Source organism: Acipenser ruthenus, chromosome 6, assembly GCF_902713425.1.
Source record: "Acipenser ruthenus chromosome 6, fAciRut3.2 maternal haplotype, whole genome shotgun sequence".
Taxonomy (NCBI): Eukaryota; Metazoa; Chordata; class Actinopteri; order Acipenseriformes; family Acipenseridae; genus Acipenser; species Acipenser ruthenus.
Window position 1 is genome coordinate 36927092 of NC_081194.1, and position 22481 is coordinate 36949572.

Genomic DNA, 22481 nt, shown 5'->3' on the forward strand with positions numbered 1-22481 from the left:
CGTCAGAGGTGTCAATTTCAAGAACAATCGGTTTATTATTGTGAACAATAATGTCAACAAATGAAAAAATGAACAAATGAATGAAATGAATAATGATAAGAAAGTAATTCAAATAATTGCAGGTAACAGGTAAGAAATAAGATGGTACAGATAAATATGTAGGGACAAACAGAAGGCTAAACAGATTCACAAAGTAGAAATGAATGGTGTCCGGAGGGTCTCCAATAAACCCACACTCACAAACACAACACACACAGATAAAGACCAAGGATAAATAAATAGATACAGACGAAAAACTCTATGGCAATGGTGGGAAAATGACAGGTAGGCCCAACAAGTCCAGTAAAGCAGGGTAATTGAAATCCATACAAAGTAACAAAATAACAAAAAATACAGGACACAAAAGTATCAAATTAAAGTAGAAAAAATCCAAACGAAAAAGAAATGATCTCACCCACAAATAAGGCAGTCCAGCAAAGTGTCCCGAAATGATGGTGATTGTAGAAGATTGAAAACATTGAGTACGTTGAAATTGTTGAGACTGTCCAGTAGTGTTGAGTTGAATGGTGAACAGTTGTTTGGAAAAAATCAGGAGGATCAGGAAAAAATGGAGGCTGTCACACATAAAACAACAAACACTAAACAGACCTAGAAAAACAGCTAAACTTAAACAAGTAACAGTGAAAACAAAAAGAGCAGTTTAGACAAAGCGCAGTGACAAAAGAAAATAAACGGATGCACTGGAATTATCTAAGGATGGTAATGGATTCACTGAAATTTAAGTAGAGAAAATGCTGTAGTTAAATGGATTCCTCTGAGAAAGGGAGTCTCTCTCAGGCCTGATTAGCCAGCTTTAATACAACTGCTGGCTACTAAGGAGCTCTGAGATTGGAGGGGAGGAAAATCTGAATGAGCCAATGGGGAGAGAGGATGAATAGAGGGTGGTTGCAAGGAACTATGGGAAATGAAGTTTTGACCTGGCCAGGCTACTGACCCTAATTAAAGGGACAGGTGGGTGAGACTTACACCCACATTATGTAGCATGGGAATTGCTACAAGTTCTAACGTTTTAATAAGTGTGTCGGGGGGGGGGGGGGATGTGTGATAAATTGTATGCTAAAAAAGGGGGGCGGCATATAAAAAGTTTGAGCATCACTACTCTACGCAACCCGCTTTTTCTTATTTTTCATATAAAAAGCAGCACACCGTTTTAATTAGTACTGCAGAGGATAATTGCTTCTCATCAACTTAAGTCTCCTTGAGTCTCCAATTCATTTCAGTCTTCCTTGCCTTTCTCAAATGCACAAACCCGCTGCATTGAAAGAATCTATTCCCAACATAGGAGGCTTGTTGCTAGTGCATTGCTGCCGCATGTGAACACCTCGTCGGCTAAAATAAAAACTGCTTCAGCAAGTTAATATTTAATTTGATTTGTGTTATTGTGAAATGCGTGTGTATGTGATAACTGTACGATATTAATGCTTTGTTTTTAATTGTTTTGTATGCTTTTGTGTGATGTGCAGTACAAAATAAAACGAACAGTAATTCTAAGTGAAACTGCCTATGTATATTGCAACTAAGGCATGCACAGTTAGATTGTAAAAATGGGGAGCCTACTCCAGGACCACGATATAGCCAAATCCATAGTATAGCGAGGGGTGATCTAATGAGGCGTCGGTGTACAGGATATTTAATTTATTTGCACAAGTTATTAGAGTCTTGGGCATGATGACCTATTTAATTAATGAGTTCTGGGTTTTTATTGCTAATGAAGGCAAATCTAATTTTACAAGAAGTTATTCAAATGAATGTGAATGTATGTCATTATTAGTCCATCTTTCCATATGTCATACTTGAAATTTCTAGCTTTATCATAAAGCCGCCCCTCGAATTGCAACAACAAATGTTTGATTCTTAGGATCTTGCACTTTAATTTCATTGAATTTGCACTAATAGACTATACCCTAAGAACCGTTCATCTGAATTTGATCAAACTTGCGTGGACATTTGTTACAAGACGTTTTTAAATATACTGTCCATGTAAATTACACAACATTAGAAAAACGTTTGTATAAGGTTTTATTTGTATCCTTTATAGGCAATGATGTCTGGTTTTAAGTTACAGTGCCTTGCGAAAGTATTCGGCCCCCTTGAACTTTGCGACCTTTTGCCACATTTCAGGCTTCAAACATAAAGATATGAAACTGTAATTTTTTGTGAAGAATCAACAACAAGTGGGACACAATCATGAAGTGGAACGAAATTTATTGGATATTTCAAACTTTTTTAACAAATAAAAAACTGAAAAATTGGGCGTGCAAAATTATTCAGCCCCCTTAAGTTAATACTTTGTAGCGCCACCTTTTGCTGCGATTACAGCTGTAAGTCGCTTGGGGTATGTCTCTATCAGTTTTGCACATCGAGAGACTGAAATTTTTGCCCATTCCTCCTTGCAAAACAGCTCGAGCTCAGTGAGGTTGGATGGAGAGCATTTGTGAACAGCAGTTTTCAGTTCTTTCCACAGATTCTCGATTGGATTCAGGTCTGGACTTTGACTTGGCCATTCTAACACCTGCATATGTTTATTTGTGAACCATTCCATTGTAGATTTTGCTTTATGTTTTGGATCATTGTCTTGTTGGAAGACAAATCTCCGTCCCAGTCTCATGTCTTTTGCAGACTCCATCAGGTTTTCTTCCAGAATGGTCCTGTATTTGGCTCCATCCATCTTCCCATCAATTTTAACCATCTTCCCTGTCCCTGCTGAAGAAAAGCAGGCCCAAACCATGATGCTGCCACCACCATGTTTGACAGTGGGGATGGTGTGTTCAGGGTGATGAGCTGTGTTGCTTTTACGCCAAACATAACGTTTTGCATTGTTGCCAAAAAGTTCGATTTTGGTTTCATCTGACCAGAGCACCTTCTTCCACATGTTTGGTGTGTCTCCCAGGTGGCTTGTGGCAAACTGTAAACGACACTTTTTATGGATATCTTTAAGAAATGGCTTTCTTCTTGCCACTCTTCCATAAAGGCCAGATTTGTGTAGTATACGACTGATTGAGTCTCCCACCTCAGCTGTAGATCTCTGCAGTTCATCCAGAGTGAGCATGGGCCTCTTGGCTGCATCTCTGATCAGTCTTCTCCTTGTATGAGCTGAAAGTTTAGAGGGACGGCCAGGTCTTGGTAGATTTGCAGTGGTCTGATACTCCTTCCATTTCAATATTATCGCTTGCACAGTGCTCCTTGGGATGTTTAAAGCTTGGGAAATCTTTTTGTATCCAAATCCGGCTTTAAACTTCTCCACAACAGTATCTCGGACCTGCCTGGTGTGTTCCTTGTTCTTCATGATGCTCTCTGCGCTTTAAACGGACCTCTGAGACTATCACAGTGCAGGTGCATTTATACGGAGACTTGATTACACACAGGTGGATTCTATTTATCATCATTAGTCATTTAGGTCAACATTGGATCATTCAGAGATCCTCACTGAACTTCTGGAGAGAGTTTGCTGCACTGAAAGTAAAGGGGCTGAATAATTTTGCACGCCCAGTTTTTCAGTTTTTTATTTGTTAAAGTTTGAAATATCCAATAAATTTCGTTCCACTTCATGATTGTGTCCCACTTGTTGTTGATTCTTCACAAAAAATTACAGTTTCATATCTTTGTGTTTGAAGCCTGAAATGTGGCAAAAGGTCGCAAAGTTCAAGGGGGCCGAATACTTTCGCAAGGCACTGTATATAATACACATGTGGTGGGTGTATGTGCAATTATTTCTTCACTGCCAACATCAGCTAAAGAGCATGGCAAGATAAATGTGTAATATTCCCACAGGACACGCAGAATGGTGAAGACCGTCAGCGGATCTTCATCCTCTCCTATTTCCTGTCCAATGATATGATCAGCATTTTTGAGCCACCTGTCCGGAATTCTGGAATCGTCGGGGGGAAATTCCTGGAGAAGACACGTATTCCGAAGCCTGGCTGCACGATAGATAACCCGGTATACTACGGACCTACAGATTTTGCTATTGGAACCACAGTGGAGGGTAGGCTTCCATCTTTTTAAGTGCCATGCCAGACGTGAGGAACGCCCAAGAGGCAAAACTCCAAGCATGACCATGCAAAAATGTGATTTTAATGAAGTGGAAGGAAAGTTAAGTTGTTGGTTATTATTTTTTAGATTTTGTGATTACTTGCTTGAACTTCACTTAGTAATCAAAGCTATAGAATGCAAGTTTGTATGATTTGTACAGGATGGCTATTATTGTAAACAAGATGTGAGAGAGCTAACCAAAGTTTTTAAAATCCATTTTCTTTCAATCTTGGAATTTTTAACATCATAATTCTGATGTAGTTATAAGAGGTACTGGTAGATTTATAATGTGCATACACATATGACATTTCTCTCATCTTAAAAAATTAATACATGGTAACCTGCTTACTGAATTCTATTTATGTGCCTGCCTTACAGTCTTCGCACACCGATTCATACTGACAGATGCGGATGAATATGTGATGAAATTCCTTGAGGCAAATTCCAAGAACATTCCATCAGAAGTTCTGAATTCAATGCGACAAAGGGAATCATCAGCAACTAGATAAACATAAATGTGTAAGTGTAAAGGTAGAACTTTTGGCATAACTGCTGCAGTTAAAGCAGAAAAAGGCTGTTTATAAAAATATGCATAGATTCTCAAGTAGGATGAACAGAAAACATTATGGTTCTGCAGGAGGAAAGATATTATGTTATGCCTTCCATCATTCATGGATAATTCTTCCATTATCTGTGCTAAAAGGTAAAGACGGGGTGGGCTTTCATCTCAGCAGGGTTCTCTCCAGCGCTGTTGAGCTTAACGGGTCGTTACATTGTTACCTGGAAAAATAACGTAGTATTCAGGCAGCAACGCTGTGTTTTCAGTTTGCGTAACGGCCAAAAAATAATAATAATCCAGTGAAACATTGTTGATTATTCCTTTATGTGAGAAATTGGTTGTTTAAATACTTGTTTCAGCTCTCAATACTCTTCAATGGGTTGGTTGTGACAGCATGTTCTTTAGTTTGGTGTGTGTAATGTATGCGACACAGAGACGAGATTGAACTTTGTGTCTCAGTCACTTCAAGGCCAACAAAGAGCATTTCAAGTGGAGTGATAAAGTGGAGCGAAGCAATCAAAAAAAGGCGCCAAGTTAGAAGCAAGAAATGTGTGAATCTTGGGCCCCAGCACCTTTCCAATTGTGCCTATTTGCTTGATGCTTGACAAGATTGGCCTAATTGCTTCTCCTAACTTGGACTTTTGTGTTTGATATCACCCCTTTAAACTGCTGTTGCGTTTTTCTAACTTGTTTTTTAATATTGACAATGTTTTTGTTATAGATATCCCTACTTTTTTTTACAAACAAATAATGAATAAAGCGAGGGAAAGATATTTGAGAATGTGTATGGTAGACAGACAGACAGGCAGGCAAGCCACGAGAGTAATAAGTCAAGTAAAATAACAGTAATGAGAAAAGATTTGAAAGTAAGATAGTGGTATATAAGGGACTTTTTGACAGTGTTCTTAGAGTAAAGATGTTATCAAGGGTGCCCAAACTTTAATACCTTGTGGGACATTTAACAGGTTAGACTGAAGCCGGAGGGCCAAACACTTTTCGAACTTGCTCAGACCAATAACATTGGATTACTACTACTGTCTTTTGCAGGTGTAAGGTTATATATTTACTCCATTAAGCTTTTGCATCAATATAAACTCTGCAAGATACTTAAATAATAAAGATACAAATAACACATATACATATAATCCCCAATGTTTTTTAGTCGTATTCCTAGTGGCTGCAGTTAGTGCTGTGATGCTGGGCCTCTGTCCCAGCTCGTACTGACGTTGCTGCTTTCTTTGCTGCTCCAGCTTTTTTAATCCTGGGGAGCCCGTTAACAAAGTAAAATAGACAATTATTCACACTCCATTACTCACTGTCACTCCTCTTATCTCCAAACTTTTCATAGGGCATTCTAAAACACTTAACATGCTTGAAACCAATCGTTGTAACATTGCACAAAGCACGTCTGACACTTCCCAATGCTAATCAAAAAAAAAAAAAAAAAGTTTTAAAATTAATAATAAATCCAACCAGTTTAGAGAGAACCAAGCTGTGTAACATGGTAGTTTTTTTTTTTTTTTAATGAAAGTCTCATTGTTAACTGAGGTTACGTTTCACTCATGTAATGTACAATGATCACGTCACAACTTTTCTAGGGATCTATCCACCTTCATCCTATTACAGCAACTATATAATTTCTTATGAAGTTTTTATTTTACTATGTAAACTACATATACCGGTATTAAGAAAAACACGATCAGCATCAGTATTTTAATATAAGTAGCAGTATTGTTATAACTATAAGAATAAGTATTTAATTTTAATAGTGATACATACCTGTCAGTGAGATGTATGAAACTGTTCCTTCGACCTCATGATTTTCTCCACGTCTGGACTCAGTTGGTTTGTGGACAAGTGCAACACATCCTGCAAGTGTGAATCGTTAAGGCTTCCTCTGAGTCGAGACTTGTTCAGTTTCATCAAACTAAACGTTTGTACGCATATTTAGGTACTTCCAAAAAGAGAGAACATCCTCTGAGTGTGCTTTCTTATGGCTGGGTATTTGTCTGAATCAACATATTTGTTGAAGTATTGGAGTGGAACAGTGCTGTATTTTTCTTTTAAAACCGAGTCACACTGCAAATCAATGAGCTGCATTTGAAGTTCTTCTGGCACATCGTCCACTTTGGAACAAAATGGATGGGAAAATAATGAAAAATCATTTTCACTTGCACTAAAATCTGAAAAACGGCTTTGAAATTCCTCCAACAGGTCTCTGACGAATACTGCATACTCTGCATTTTTTTCACTTGCAGCGCTGTTTGTACCAGTATGCACTTCTTTAAGGCTTGAAAAGTGAACGAGATTGCCAGCTTTTAGTTGACGTTCAGGAAGCTGCAGTTTCTGTTCAAAGGCCTTAATGTTGTCATACAGTTGATACACAGATGCTCTTTTCCCTGCAACTGTAAATTCAATGTATTAAGGAGACTGGTGATGTCGACCAAGAAAGCGAGATCCCAAAGCCATTTTTCGTCCAAAAATAGCTGAACATCACCCCCCTTCTCTTCTATGAAATGTTTTATTTCTACTCGGAGGTCAAAAAATCACTTGAGCACTTTGCCACGACTTAACCACCGAATTTCCTGGTGACAAAGCCCATCTCCATATTCCGCATCCACTTCCTCCAACATCGCTCAGAACTGCCGGTGATTCAGTGCTTTTGAAAATTCACCATTTTAATGACTGCTTGCATCACCTCCTTTAATCCCATTGATTTTGCACATAGCTGCTCCTGGTGCAAAATGCAGTGATATCTGACAACTTTACCACCGCTTTCTTCCACTTTTTGACTGACTAAAGTGGCAAGTCCACTCCTGCTGCCAACCATTGCCGGTGCCCCATCAGTGGTAATTCCAGCCATCTTTTCCCATGCCAGTCCATACTCATCAATTACCCGTGCCACGCATTCAAACAAATCAACTCCCTTTGTATGCCCACGAAGGCTCTGCATCCCAGCCAATTCTTGTGTCACTTTAAATTTTTCATTAATGCCCCTTAAGAAAATCAAAAGCTGCGCAGTACCGGATATATCAGTGCTCTCGTCAAGAGCAAGAGAGAACTCTGAAAAATCTTTAGCTTTTCTACACACCTGTTATGAAATGTCATGGGACATGTCTTCAATGCACCGAGTGACAGTGTTTCTGATAGGCTGATGTTTGAGAAGAGATCTTTCTTTGCTGGGCATATATTTTTGGCAGCCAATGTTAGGCATTCTTTCACAAATTCGCCCGTGGCAAGCAGTTTACCGCTCTTGCATATTAACTCGGCAATGCCACACGGGTGACATTTTCCTGTACTTGTGATCCCCTTGTAAGCACATCTTGTTGGACACGCAACTTCTTTTTCAGTTCACTTGCTGTCTCATTTCGTGCGAGGCCTGTATATTTGCAGTATGACGATGCATGTTTTGTTTCGTAATGTCGTCTAATATTATACTCCTTCATTACAGCAACGCCTTCTTGGCATATTAAACAAACAGCTCTTTCTTTAACTTCAGTAAAAAAAATAGCTCTCACCCCATTTGTCTTGAAATGGCCTCTTTACTGTACTCCACTTTCTTTTTTTTGACCAACCACTGTCCATTTTGAAACTATCGTACTCTCGCTCACAATGCACATATGCGCAGTGCGATCTTGCACACTCTGACAACACGTGACATTAGCAGTCAGAGAAATTCTATTGAGAGGCTTGGTGGTTATAAGAAAACAAAAAGCTACGAGAAGTTTATGAGAGTGAGAAAATAAATAAATTAAGAAAAAAGAGAGCATTGCATTCCAAAACGGAACTAGGTTTTGTTTTGTGTACTGTTTATTTTGTGTATATATTGTTTACCTGCCAAAATAAAAGCTCAGGTACGCCCTGTTAAAACTCATTGACTGCGTCTGCTATTGTAAACACGTGTGCTATGTTAAGATTCACTCGTCACAAACCTCACTAATTCACAAAAAAACACTAATTTTTTTTTTGTCGTCCACTTTCAAAGCGGAAGCAAGCAAATAGCATTTTTGTGTTATATCCAAACCAGAAACTTTTTTTTTTTTTTTTTAATGTGCTTTATTCAAAATTAATTTGTATTGGTACCCCATAGTTTGGGCGGCCCTGGATGTTATTATTTTAGTTGCAAATGTACATCCATCAGTGGTAAAAACAATATGTATATTTTGGTAACTTGATTTTTACGCAGGTACAAAAGTGAAATGTTATGAATGGTTCAAAATGTACATATGAATGTCAGTGCTAAAGGGCAGTATACCAAGAGATTATAATGCTTGAAACAAAACAGTATTCTCCTTGATATACTGGAGTTATGAACTTAGCCCAATAGAAGTAATTTGTAAAGCATTAGATCTCTTCATAAAAGGCCATATACATGTCCCTTGCATTATTTGGCCATGGTTTGACTTCAATGAGTGTGTCATTTGTATACACCCATTTTCCAGTAGCACTAACTGAATCAACATTCTGTCCCTGGTGTATGATAATGGAAGAGAATTGGTCATTCCTTTTCACAGTAATTTTGCTCTTTTCCACAGCAGTAAACTTAGCATTGTGTCACTTTGTAACGGTCCCTTCTGGTTTGGTTTCCCAAAGCATAAGTTGGACTGCAACCATTGTTCTTGCTGATTGAATAAGTTGATGTTTCATGATTGGAGAAGTGTTGCATTGCTTACATTTGCTACCAGGAATGGTTGCCCATTTGTCATTTCTATGACATTGGCCTTTTTCATCAATGGGATTGCATGATAGAAAAGTGCTATTATATGTGGCTTCCCAAAAGTAGGCCTCAGTGTGAGGTGTGTGTTGACTTGGGCCACATATCATTTCTGCTTGTTGGGAGACATTGTCCTGTGTGAGAATTAGTTTAAGAAAGACACATGTGCTGCTTTGTAGTGCAGTAAACAGACATAGGTTGTTCTGCATTTTCAGAGAGACCTTGATGGAAAGGTCAACAAGATGTGTTGCTGTCATGAGTTTTGAAGCATGACTCCTGCCTTTTAAGTTTTTCACTAGTCGTGTGACCTAGTATTGTTTTTGGCATTGGAGTCTTAAAATGTTTTTCCTTTTGTATGTGTTTACTAATTGTTTCACTTTGTAGCAAATGTCGTAGTTGTGTCTTCATAACCTAGCAATAGCACAATAAAATGAAACACAGTAAATAGTGACTTTCCGTACGGTATGTTGCTGGTCGATATTCAATTGGTAGAATGCAGAAAATCTCTGAAGTTTTTCACTGAATCTCCAGTGCCCATACCATTCATACATTTACTTCATCAATCCAACGAAGAAATGTGTAATATGCAGCTTGCAGTGAAGAAGTCATAGAAGTGTCCACTTTCTTGCAAACTTTCCCACAATGTGGTGTGAGAAACAATGTTGTTTTCATAACAAATCTAACAAAACATGGCAGCAGGCATGATAGGTGTTTTCAAGAATATGTTTCTCAGAGCCAAATGCTATTTGATTCCTTTGGGGCTTTATGATGAATTGAAATATATATTATCACTAAGACATAGCCTATAAACCGGGTGTTTAACTTTAAAACACGGACGCTATTTGTCACACTTTTCAAACACGTTACTGAATTTATGATTCTAAGTGTGTTTAGGAATTAAACACCTTATGGCCTTTATTTTTGATATACTCTTAGACCTGTTTGAGTTGTAACACTTTTAAAATGTTCATACACGTTGATAACAGGGCTGGTATTTAAAACCAAACACTAACCAGGCCTGAAGATAATTAATATATTTCTTAGCAGACAATATCCAGGGTAATTGTGTCATTTTTTTTTTTTTACATACAATTACTATGTAAAATGTATTTTTTCTGGAGCAATAGGTAAACCTATGACCCTCCAGTACATAGTGAAGTGCCCTAACCTTGTCAGATCGACATCAATTGTGTTGCATTGTCGGAGGAGGAGGTGGAACTGTATCTATAGTTGGAACAATCTCTGCCAGCCGATGGGGTCGTTGATACCGCCCACTGGCTGTGAATGACAAAGGCAGTTGTAGCACAGTGAAAAAGAAATACGGAGACCACATAGAAAAAGAAATAGCGAGCGTCACATCGAAATGTAAAAAGCGAAGTGGAAATTGTGAAATAAATACACAAATGAATAATAAATAAATAAATATCTACATAAATAAATAAATATCGAAATAAATGTCTGTGTATTTATTTATTTCGATATTTATTTATTTATTCAGACATTCATTCCTTCATTTATGTATTTCTAATTTTGGCAATATCCTCCATACTATACAAATATCGACACGTATTTTCCTGGCTTTCCATTTATTAATTTATGTAAGTTTAAAAATTAAGCATATTTGAACAGTTACCCAGTGGCGCAGCGGGTAAAACTGTGTCTATATCGCAGCTTAAAACTCATGTTGCTAGTTCGAACCTCGGGGTTTATTTATTTTTTTGTGCGATGTGCTGTTTCAAAACATAAATAAATAGCTTAGTGTAACTGGTATGGATATCAAAGTGCTTGCGTTCCCTGGTTTATTTTGATGTAGACCAACATGTGAAATCAAGTCAGGCCATTTTTCTCAATGTAATCGGATAACTGCTGATTTTAAAACCGGAAGCTGGAGATTTTGTCAAGATCCTGCTGTGCAAACTCGTCAAGTACGGATGTAAGCTTCAAAATTGAAAGCATTCCAACAGCAAAACTCTTGGTGCTGTATAGAGAGTCTCGGCAGTTCCGCCAAGTTTTTCTAACTTGTACGAGGAACTACCGTTCCTCTCAATTAATGCCTCCCTGACCAACCGCAGCTCTAGTTACACAGGATTGTACAAATGTGATTAATAATATTAGTAGGATTGTACAGCCACTACTGTGTTTAAAAACTTTTTTTTTTTTTTACCATGTTCTTTCACCTGTGATTACTGACAGTAATATTGCACCAATTCTGACAAAACTCAATAAATCACAGTGAGACGAATCCTTTTTAAAATAATAAATGTGTTTATTATTTTATTAAATCATTCCTCTTTCGAATCCACTTTGTTTCTCTCTCCAAAATATATTTCAGTTTTTAATTTTTCTTAAAAATATTTCCCAACATAAAACCAATGTCACCTTACAATAACTGATTTTGAGTTTCAGTGTTTTAAAATAGAATATCAAAAAGAACGAAATTTCAATGTACCATTTGTAATTCAGTAATATGAGAGAATTGGTCAGGGGTCTGAATACTTTTGCAAGGCACTGTATATGCTGACAACTACTTCCACAAAGCGTAAGCATGTGCATGACTTGTTCTGCCTCTCCTGTAGGGGGTTGTGAGGATCGCCGTTTCTTTCGCCACTCCACCCCCAGCTCCTCCCACCACCACATTGTGAAAAATTCCTGGTGAGAACCCTGCTCAGGAGTAAACTGTCCTCCTGGACAGGGATTATTACCCGTTTCTTACCTTTCTGTCTCTTTACAGATCAGCTCAGCCACTTGAGGAGGGAGCAGCACCGTAGCCTCTGTACCAGTCCCCATGAAGATAAGGAGGACCCTCTGCCACCTCACAATGTGAACCTTTCCTTACACCCTTGACCAAGATGGATGATATTTGCATGCTAAATTTATGTTTGAATCTAAAATAATAAATAATAATAATAATAAAAAAGCAGTACTTGTGTGTTTTAAAGTACCTATGTACTGGAGCAACGTTTCCCAAAGTGGGGGTCGTGACCCAAATATGGGTCAAGGCAAGGTTTCTTATGGGTCGCCAAGAAATCTAGAAAATACGACGTTCAGTGCATACTGTTAAGATTTTGTTTCACTATACAACTTCACTATACAACGTTAGCAGTAATTATGTAAACAATGTATTTTTTTTATTACCAGTCTTCTGCTTTAAAAATGAACCAGAAAATAAAGCATAAGAGGGCATTTTATTTGCGGTTACTTGTGATTTTGAAAACAGTTGTTAAGATGGATGTAAAACAAAAAAATCTCGCAATTCCCTACCTTCTTATATTAACTTTGTTTTTTCTTACATTGGAAACAAGGATGATCCACATACTCTGTGTGTCATTTATTGTGTAGTATTGGCTCACAAAAGCCTTAAGCCATCCAGATTGAAGCGGCTCTTGAGACACGGCATCCAGGAAAGCTGATCAATTTACTAAACAGCAAGATGTTCTTAAAAAATCGGTCACTGACTCAGAGAAGGCAATGAATGTGTTCTTCCTGGTTGCAATGCATATTGCAGAAAACAAAAAATGCACACAATTGAGGAACTAATTACCAACGGGAATCAACATGTGCAGTGTAATTCTGGGCACCAGTGCTGCAGAAAAGTTTAAAGTAATTCCACTCTGGCCTGTAAGAAAATGTGTGATGAACTTAATCATGTTTTAAATGCAGCAGTTAAGGTTGTGAACTATATTGAGATTGGTGCTTTAAATGCACGTTGCCTTTAGGCTTTGTATTGTTAATTAGGAGCAGATCATCAAGTTATTAATACACACTGAAATACGGGAAGATGCTGCAGAGTCTATTTGAGCTTCGAGAAGAGGTGCGTTCCTAAGCACTGTTATATGTATAAGCACTAAACCCCACAATGTCTGACACAACACGTTACCTGTCAGTAGTGTGGATGCCCATGATGAAAGGCTGATTGTCTGGGGAGGGGGGGGCAGTAAAATGTGCAGCAACTCTGAGCACTGAGCACAGTGCCGTCACTCAGAGTGAACCTGTAGAATGGACAGATGGCTGTGCCATAGGCCATCACTGCAGCAAGAAAGAAAGAGGGATATATTTAGCTATTCATCTATAATACTAAAGACATTAGTTCTTAAATATTGGAAATGGGAAAAGGGACCACAAGAGTGGAAACATCTTCTGCTTCACAAGTTTAGGAATAATGGCTGGAAGAAGGCATTGATACACTTTGTGACCAGGTCTTCCTAGCTAAGGTTTGTTGCTCACAGTGCACTTGTCTCAATGGAGAAAGGAAGTGGGGAGAAAACAAAAAAAACAGAAGGGAGACCACATCAAAACAAAGGCAACAACTCAGGTAAGACAACTATGAAATGTATTTATCTTAATGCTAGAAGTCTCAGAAACAAAATGTTAGAACTCGAAGCTACTGCACTAACAAGTAACTACGATGTGATAGGTGTTACAGAAACTTGGTTATCTGAGAGTGATGGAGAAGAATATAATAGCAGTGGGTACACACTATAGGAAAGACAGGCAGGACAGAAGAGGCGGAGGGGTAGCGCTATACATAAGAAATAGACTTGAAGCCTAGGTGTTAAATCTGGACAAAGAAAACAATGTAGAATCAATATGGGTAAAAATAATGGACAAAAATTCAAAGGGCATAATAATAGGAGCATGCTATAGACCGCCAAATTCAGACGCCAAGCAAAATAATCTGTTATACAATGAGATTAGAAATGTGTGTAGAAAAGGAGAAGCCATACTAATGGGGGATTTCAACTTCCCCGTATAAAATGGGAAAACCCGATGGGGGGCACGACGGACGAAACTGAAATGGTGGAAATGACAAATGACTGCTTCCTAACACAATTTGTCAAGGCACCGACTAGAGGGGAGGCATGCCTTGATTTAGTCTTTTCAAATAATGAAGACAGAATAACTAAAACAGAGGTCAGAGAGCAATTGGCAAACTCAGACCACAACATGGTCTCATTTGAAGTGTTTTTTAAAACCCAAAAGTAATGACTAAAGCTCAGGTTTACAAATTTAGAAAAGCAAACTAGAAGGTATGCAACAGAGACTAAGAGAAGTAGATTGGAGTAAAATAGAGAAAACATCCACAGAAAAAGGATGGCTGTTTTTTAAAAATGTAGTACTAGAGGCGCAAAACAATTACATCCCAAAAGTAGACAAATTTAAATCTTAAACAAAATGGCCAAAATTTGTTTAATAGATCAGTTTTAAAAAGTATCAGCGAAAAAAGCACTTTACAGAGCATTTAAAAGGTACACAGAAAGATTACTTGGAATGGCAAACACAAGTCAAAAAGGAAGTTAGAAAGGCCAAGAGAGAGACAGAAATCAATATTGTTAAGGGTGCTAAAACCAATTTATAGGAATACATTTATTTAGAAATAAGTAAATTGATTAGACTCTAGAAAAATGTTAGATTTAGTATAGAATGAAGTAATGTTTCTTGTTAATCATGGTGTCTCTCATGGTGGAAACTTCAAAGAACTCCAGGAAGCTATCTCTCTCTTTCCTCCCATCAAGGACAAGATAGCATTTGAAATTAGATGCACAGACCATGTAGGATGTGAATCTTTTGATGTAAGGATTTGTGACCGAGTGCTGTTGTTGAGTGGCGTGTGAGGTGACATCACAGACCAGGAAGAAACAGAAACAATGAATGGGCGGGTGAAGCTGAACGCAACGGCGCTCAGCATTTTTATTAAATAAATAAACCAAAACAAACAAAAAGATTTAAACAAACACCACAAAACAAAAAGGCGTGTTGGCCAAACAAACCAAAACTAACAAGTATAGTTTGAAGGAGGCTGTGTGGTCCAGTGGTTAAAGAAAAGGGCTTCTAACGCAGTACACATGGTCTTTTCGGCCACCTCCCCCCTTAGTCCCCAAAGTCCCGACTCTGGAACAGGGGAAGCAAGGTGTCTCCGGGGGCAGCCACGGCAGGATGTCCTCCTCCCACCCAAACAGCTGTAGCGTCCTGGTGGACCACGCACAGGCCGGCTCCTCTGGCGAAGAAAATTTTGGGGGTGGTCTCCAGACCTGCCCCCCCTTCTTCATGGCCGGCAGCTCCCCTCCATGGGGCTCCGGCCACCCGTTCTCCTGCAGCAAAATTGCTGCGGGGGGAGCTGGTCTCCTGACCTCCCCCCCCTTCTTCATGGCCGGCAGCTCCCCTCCATGGGGCTCTGGCCACCCGTTCTCCTGCAGCGAAATTGCTGCGGGGGGAGCTGGTCTCCTGACCTCCCTCCCCTTCTTCATGGCCGGCAGCTCCCCTCAGTGGGGCTCCAGCCACAGTATTTTCTGCCGCATGGCAGGATTGGTAGCGACCCCAGGCAAAGCAGGACCCTCGGGAGGCAACGGCAGCAGCAGCGGACCCTCGGGAGGCGATGGCAGCAGCAGCGGACCCTCGGGAGGCGACGGCAGCAGCAGCGGACCCTCGGGAGGCGAACTCGGGAGGGGAGCCCCTGGCCATGGAGGCAGCAGCGGGAGCTCCACTTCTCCATCATACCCTGTAACTGGTGGCTCTCCAGGCAATGCGGAGCAACAGGCAGCCCCAGGCGATGCGGAGCAACAGACATCCTTGGGCGATGCGAGGCAGGCATCCTTGGGCGATGCGGGGCAGGTATGCTTGGGCGGTACGAGGCAGGGCAGGAGCATTCCTTCCCATGACGGTGGAGGTGGAACCAGCAGGTATTCACCCTCTGCTGGTGGAGATGGGAGGGGCAAGCTGTCCTCCCACGGCAGCTGAGGCGGAACCAGCAGGCATTCATCCTCTGCTGGTGGAGCTGGGAGCGGCAAGCTGTTCTCCCACAGCGGTTGAGGCGGAACCAGTAGGTATTCACCCTCTGCTGGTGGAGGTGGGAGGGGCAAGCAGCCCTCCCAGGGCGGTTGAGGCGGAACCAGCAGGTATTCACCCTCTGCTGGTGGAGGTGGTGGAGACAGAGGCAGCTCCTGCTGCTCTGCCCCTGGTGGTGGTGGAGACAGAGGCAGCTCCTGCTCCTCTGCTCCTGGTGCTGGAGACAGTAGCGAGGGCTCCTCACCCTGTGGCGTTGGAGATGTCAGCGGTGGGACCTCTCCCTCTGGTGCTGAAGACGGCAGCAATGGCTCCTCTCCCTCTGGCGCTGGAAACAATGGCGAGGGCTCTTCTCCCTCTGGTGCTGGAGATGGCAGCAATGGCTCCTCTCCCTCTGGCGTTGGAGACGGCAGCAATGGCTCCTCTCCTTCTGGTGCTGGAAACAGTGGTGAGGGCTCCTATCCCTCTGGCGCGGGACACAGAAGCGGGGTCCCTCCCATATCTGCAGCCAGGTAGTTGAGCACCATGGCTGCGATGTCTGGGAGGGATGCAGGGTGGTGTTTCTGTTCCCAGGCCTCCCAGCGCTCCCCATCTCTCGCCCACAGGAGGTTGATCACAGCAGGGAGGGCCTCCACGATATCCCTCTCAGGCTCCGCCAGCCAGTCCCAGATCCCCTCTGAGAAGAGTGGACCAGTCCGCCTCGGAGAATGCAGAGGCAGCTTCTGCTCCTTTCCTTCGGATGGTGGTGGTGGAGGTGAAACCAGCAGGTATTCTTCCCCTGCTAGTGGAGCCTTGGGCTGTGGATGCTCAGCCTCCTCATCCTCCGGTTCCCGCCCTGGGCAATCCTCCTCTTCCCCTTGCCATGGTGGGTTTTGGTCGCCTTGGGCCAGCACTACCCGGAACAACAACACCACAGTCACCGTTTATTGTTACCACCCACCTCGAGCACTACTGCACGCACCCGGACTGGTGATTGTGTTTAGTGTTGTGGGGCAGATAACGTGTTATTATTTATTGGGTTTTGCAAACTATTATTATCATTTCCTGCCGAGCTTTACACATTGGTGTGTATTGCTGGAGGATTATTGTTCGGTCACCAGACTGGGATTTATACAAAATAAAGACCCCTTTCGCCAAACCGGATTACAGTTTCCTTTTGTGTGATTATTCCTGCACTGCATCACCTCTGCACCTGTTTCTATACAGCAGCCACTTTGCACAAGCCCACACAAGCTATTGCCAAAACAAAATGTAAGAATGTGTAAGTATTTGCAGTAACATTTTCCGAAAACGAGGGGCTAATTACGTTAGTTTGTTTAATAATTTAAACAATTAATGAATTTTAATAATTACAGTAGTTCAAATTAATGTGCGTTAATCAACTTGAATGAATACTATATGACTATTACCATATTTAATCACCGACTAAACAATCTTTTAGTAATCTGTTAAATAATCGGAATATTCATTCACGTTAATTAAGACTTCATCATAATAATTTTATTTAATGGCGTGTATAAGATAGAGGAATTACAATGAACAAACAAAACACCCTCAATCACAACAAGGTAGGTTAAAATATCGTAGCAGTTGATTAGATAATTATACTAATGGTACAGAAAGGAAAACTTTCATTGTGAGGTAACAGTTTACATACACACCAATGCAGTACAAGTAAACACTTATTCCTTGAATCTATATGCTTCTATATATGTCGTTTCTCAATAATGCATTTAACTACAGTACAAGTGGAATCCTATTGCTTTCCTAACATTCAGTATAGGTTCAACATCTCATTCTAACACAGTACATTAACTCCTCTGTCTCAATCTCAGTACAGGCTGCGCGGCTCTGCTAGCAGGTGATGACGTCACTCTGCTGACCATTCCCTCAGCTCAACTACACAGACAGTGGCCCTGCATCTACTGCTCACAGGCAATATAACTTTAGTTAAACCCAAGCATGTATCATTTAAATGCAAAACAAAACTGTTCAATTACAGTTCTTCTAATAATATATCACAGCTAATGCTGGACTACAATTGTTTAATAACAATTGCACAGGTATACTTTCAAACAACCACTTCATATGACAATATGAGTGTGACAGAGATCGAATGATTCTTGGTGTTAGATCTCCCTCTCAACCTGTGAGGGCACGGTGCATGAGGAACAGAGTACCCTTAATTAAATGGCATGACAATTTATTCCGTAGGGTAGATGGAAGTCGGTCATTTAGGAAGGGGGCGGAGCCACGGCACCCAAGCTCATTGACCCGGACGGTAAGCGGCGTGGCATCCGAGGACTGGAGGAGCGGGTGCGCTCGTTAACCTCGGGGTCATGGGCGAGGGTATAAATAGGGGGCATGGCTTGAGTGATCTGTTCCTTTGCAAATGGTTAAAATTACATAACCGAGAAGGAGCCTGTAGTAAAGAAATAAACCGTGAGTGTTTTGTGTCTGTGTGTTAACACTGTGTAGCTTGTGTGTTGTTTTCACTAAAGATTACTAAGCCCGATCCGGAGCTGCAGCCGCAGGCCAGCAAAAACCCGGACTTCACCACGCACCTTTTCCACTACAGGAACTGTCTTTGTTTTCACCACTAGCACTAGAATCACGCACTGTCTAATTGTGTCTGTGTTTTGTGTTTTGTGTGGTGACGGAACGGGACTTTTGGTTACGGGTCCAACCCGTGGGATTACAAACTGAAGTGATACACGCCGCTGTATCACTTCCAACATTGTCATTATTTGCAGGTTTGCCTTAAGGCTCTGGACATTTACCACTTTGCCACAATGAGTTAAACAGCTTAGTTACGTTAACAAGGTTCAAACTCTGAGGTTTTTCATACGTGCGTTAAAAGCGCAATTTAAGTTAACTATTTAATCAATTTCTATGTGTTGTAATTACAATTAATTACTCTAGTGCCACAAAGGTCTGGTAATGAAATTATACTCAATCTTCAAAATCCAAGTGGGGGTTTCACACACGCCCCGTGTGTTCCTGTATCTTCAAAACCAAGTGGGGGTTTCACACACAACCTGTGTGTTTTCTTTTTTCTTTGAATGCTTTGCCTCGAAGGCAGACACAGTCTCGTTATGCTGTGGTTACGACTGGAAACAAGCTTGTCTCCGAGCCAGGAATGGTTCTTTTTGATGCGTAGATAAAGTGACTCGCAGACGTCTCTTTTTCCTATCAGCAGGAGTCCTGAACACGGAGCTTTCTTCGACATTCATTTATTGCAGGATACCGAATCTTCTTGAAGTCAAGAGGTATAAAGCTTAATGCTACCTTCTCTATGGAGTCATGTTAGACTCAAACTAATTCGGGAACCAGATCGGAAACCAATTCAAAGATCTGGCTGAAAGTTGACAGTTCTTATATGACTTTCACATAAAGACCTATACATTACCCCTACAACTGTCTTCCATTGTGTTGGACAATGGGTTGCCTCACCCTGCCTGAGATGAATACATTATCTAATTATGACTTCCTTCGGCTGTCTCAAGCTTTTGTTTCCTCCATAAATTCTGATCGGATGCTCCGATTTATTTACGATCCTGTAGAGATCCTTTGTGTCAGGTTCAGTTAAAGTCCACTGGTCAGAGCTCACTACCCCCTCCTTTGTGCTGGGTGCTCAGAAGTTGCTACAGTCAATAGTTCACATGCTGCCCTGCATACTGAATGAATCCAAAAGATTAGTTCAGATATACTTATATCAAAAATAGTTATTAATTCCTGGCAATTGTGCCTACAAACAACATCCGTAAAAGGTGAACTCTGTAACTAATACTATGTGAAAACTGAGGGGTAGATGTACTAAAGTGTTGCAACTGTCGCTATAGTCATAAACCAGTTGCAAACGAGTCGGAAGTCTAGGGTGAAATGTACTAAATATGTGAAATGTTAGAAGCTTTTTAGGGAATGCTTTGCGGCAGTAGTTTTTCTTTGCGGTTCAACCTTAGATGAATATGTAATTATGGCTGTTCCTGCATAAAATCACAAAAAGGGGGCGAAGGTAGTGCAAATGAGGGTTCTCAAATATTATAATGAGATATACTAAAGCTTCCGACAATTTTTAAACAGTCGTAATTGTTGCTGGCATTTCCCAGTCCGCTTTTTCTCGTGCGTTGCCAATTGTGCTCAATACATTTTTGAGGCAAACACCCAAATACCTGTTTTCACCTAAAAGCAGGGTGTACTTACAAGCCATGAAAACAAATTTCTATGGCATTTCTGGTTTCCCCAAAGTGTTGGGAGCAATAGACTGCACACATGTGCCGCTAACCCCTCCACATCATTCTGAGCATCTGTATATGAATAGGAAACACACCTTTGTAATTGTGCACAATTTGGCACTGCACCACTAACAAATAAAAACTGACGGTATACATTTGGCTTATAGGCTACTCATGATAATACGAATTAGTGGTATAATGAAACATTTGTTGCTGGTCCCTTGAAATTCGTATTAATGAGAATTGACTGTCCTCCTGTAAGTATCATAACTTGTCAATGCGGCACCATTATCTAATTTTGTGTTAATTGACTAGGCTACTAAACGGCTTTTCACACTACACCACTAAAACTCGGGTTGAGTCGACATGGCCCCGGGGTGACTCCCCCTGAGTTCAGCCCTGCATGCATTCATTCACATTTGCTGTGCTCTACAATTCTCGGGTTAAGATTCGCCCCGGGGTTGGGCATGACCATTTCACACTGCATATTTTCGACCTGTGTAAAACACAGTGGTGGAAGTAAATATCCAACATGGCTCCCGACATGGCTTTCATTTTTTTTTATTATTTTGCGAAGGAGGACTCCTGTACAACTATCTGTCAGGGGTGAGTTCACCTCGGTAAAACAGTTTCATCTCGGGTTGAAACTGGCAATGTGAAAGCGCTTGCTGAAATGGCTAGTGTTAAAAGCCCTTAAGTAGGCCAAGTTAATAATAATGATCCCAGAATCTCATCAAGCAGCTTCTTGAAGGATCCCAGGGTGTCAGCATCAACAACATTACTGGGGAGTTGGTTCCAGACCCTCACAATTCTCTGTATAAAAAAGTGCCTCCTATTTTCTGTTCTGAAGCCCCTTTATCTAATCTCCATTTGTGACCCCTGGTCCTTGTTTCTTTTTTCAGGTCAAAGAAGTCCCCTGGGTCGACATTGTCTATACCTTTTAGGATTTTGAATGTTTGAATCAGATCGCCGCATAGTCTTCTTTGTTCAAGACTGAATAGATTCAATTCTTTTAGCCTGTCTGCATACGACATGCCTTTTAAACCCGGGGTAATTCTGGTTGCTCTTCTTTGCACTCTTTCTAGAGCAGCAATATCCTTTTTGTAACAAGGTGACCAGAACTGAACACAATATCCTACGTGAGGTCTTACTAATGCATTGTAAAGTTTTAACATTACTTCCCTTGATTTAAATTCAACACTTCTCACATTATATCTGAGCATCTTGTTGGCCTTTTTTTATAGCTTCCCCACATTGTCTAGATGAAGACATTTCTGAGTCAACATAAACTCCTAGGTCTTTTTCATAGTTCCCTTCTTCAATTTCAGTATCTCCCATATGATATTTATAATGCACATTTTTATTGCCTGCATGCAATACTTTACACTTTTCTCTATTAAATTTCATTTGCCATGTGTCTGCCCAGTTCTGAATGCTGTCTAGATCATTTTGAATGACCTTTGCTGCTCCTCCCATTTTTGTGTCATCTGCAAATTTAACAAGTTTGCTTATTATACCAGAATCTAAGTCATTAATGCAGATCAGGAATAGCAGAGGACCTAATACTGATCCCTGTGGTACACCACTGGTTACCTCGCTCCATTTTGAGGTTTCTCCTCTAATCAGAACTTTCTGTTTTCTACATGTTAACCACTCCCTAATCCATGTGCATGCATTTCCTTGAATCCCTGCTGTGTTTAGTTTGAGAATTAATCGTTTATGCAGGACTTTGTCATTATGGAAATCTAAATAAACCATGTTGTATGCTTTGCAATTATCCATTTTCAATGTTGCATCCTCAAAAAAGTCAAGTAGGTTAGTTAGATACGATCTCCCTTTCCTAAAACCATGCTTGCTGACTGTCTCCTAGGATATTGTTACCATATAGGTAATTTTCCATTTTGGATCTTATTATAGTTTCCATAAGTTTACATATAATAGAAGTCAGGCTTATTGGTCTGTAGTTACCTGGTTTGGTTTTGTCTCCCTTTTTGTGGATCGGTATTACGTTTGCTATTTTACAGTCTGTCGGTACAACCCCTGTGTCAAGAGACTGTTGCGTGATCTTGGTTGTAAATAATTTCTTTCATTTCTTTGAGTA

The 22481-nt window shown here is 40.5% G+C and overlaps 1 protein-coding gene across 2 annotated transcripts in view; it reads left to right on the plus strand.

Annotated features, from left to right (window-relative positions):
• The window catches only part of efhc1 (EF-hand domain (C-terminal) containing 1), a 53788-nt gene extending 41295 nt beyond the window's left edge, over positions 1 to 12493 (plus strand). The window contains exons 8-10 of one of the 2 annotated variants that reach the window (XM_034017750.3): positions 3832 to 4045; positions 4471 to 4611; positions 12097 to 12486. In XM_034017750.3, coding sequence (XP_033873641.2) covers positions 3832 to 4045; positions 4471 to 4601 — 345 coding nt within the window. In that variant the 3' untranslated portion in view covers positions 4602 to 4611; positions 12097 to 12486. Of the gene's footprint in view, positions 1 to 3831; positions 4046 to 4470; positions 4612 to 12096 lie in introns of both variants that reach the window. The other variant, XM_034017751.3, reaches the window with a different exon arrangement.
• Positions 12494 to 22481: the final 9988 nt, after the last annotated feature.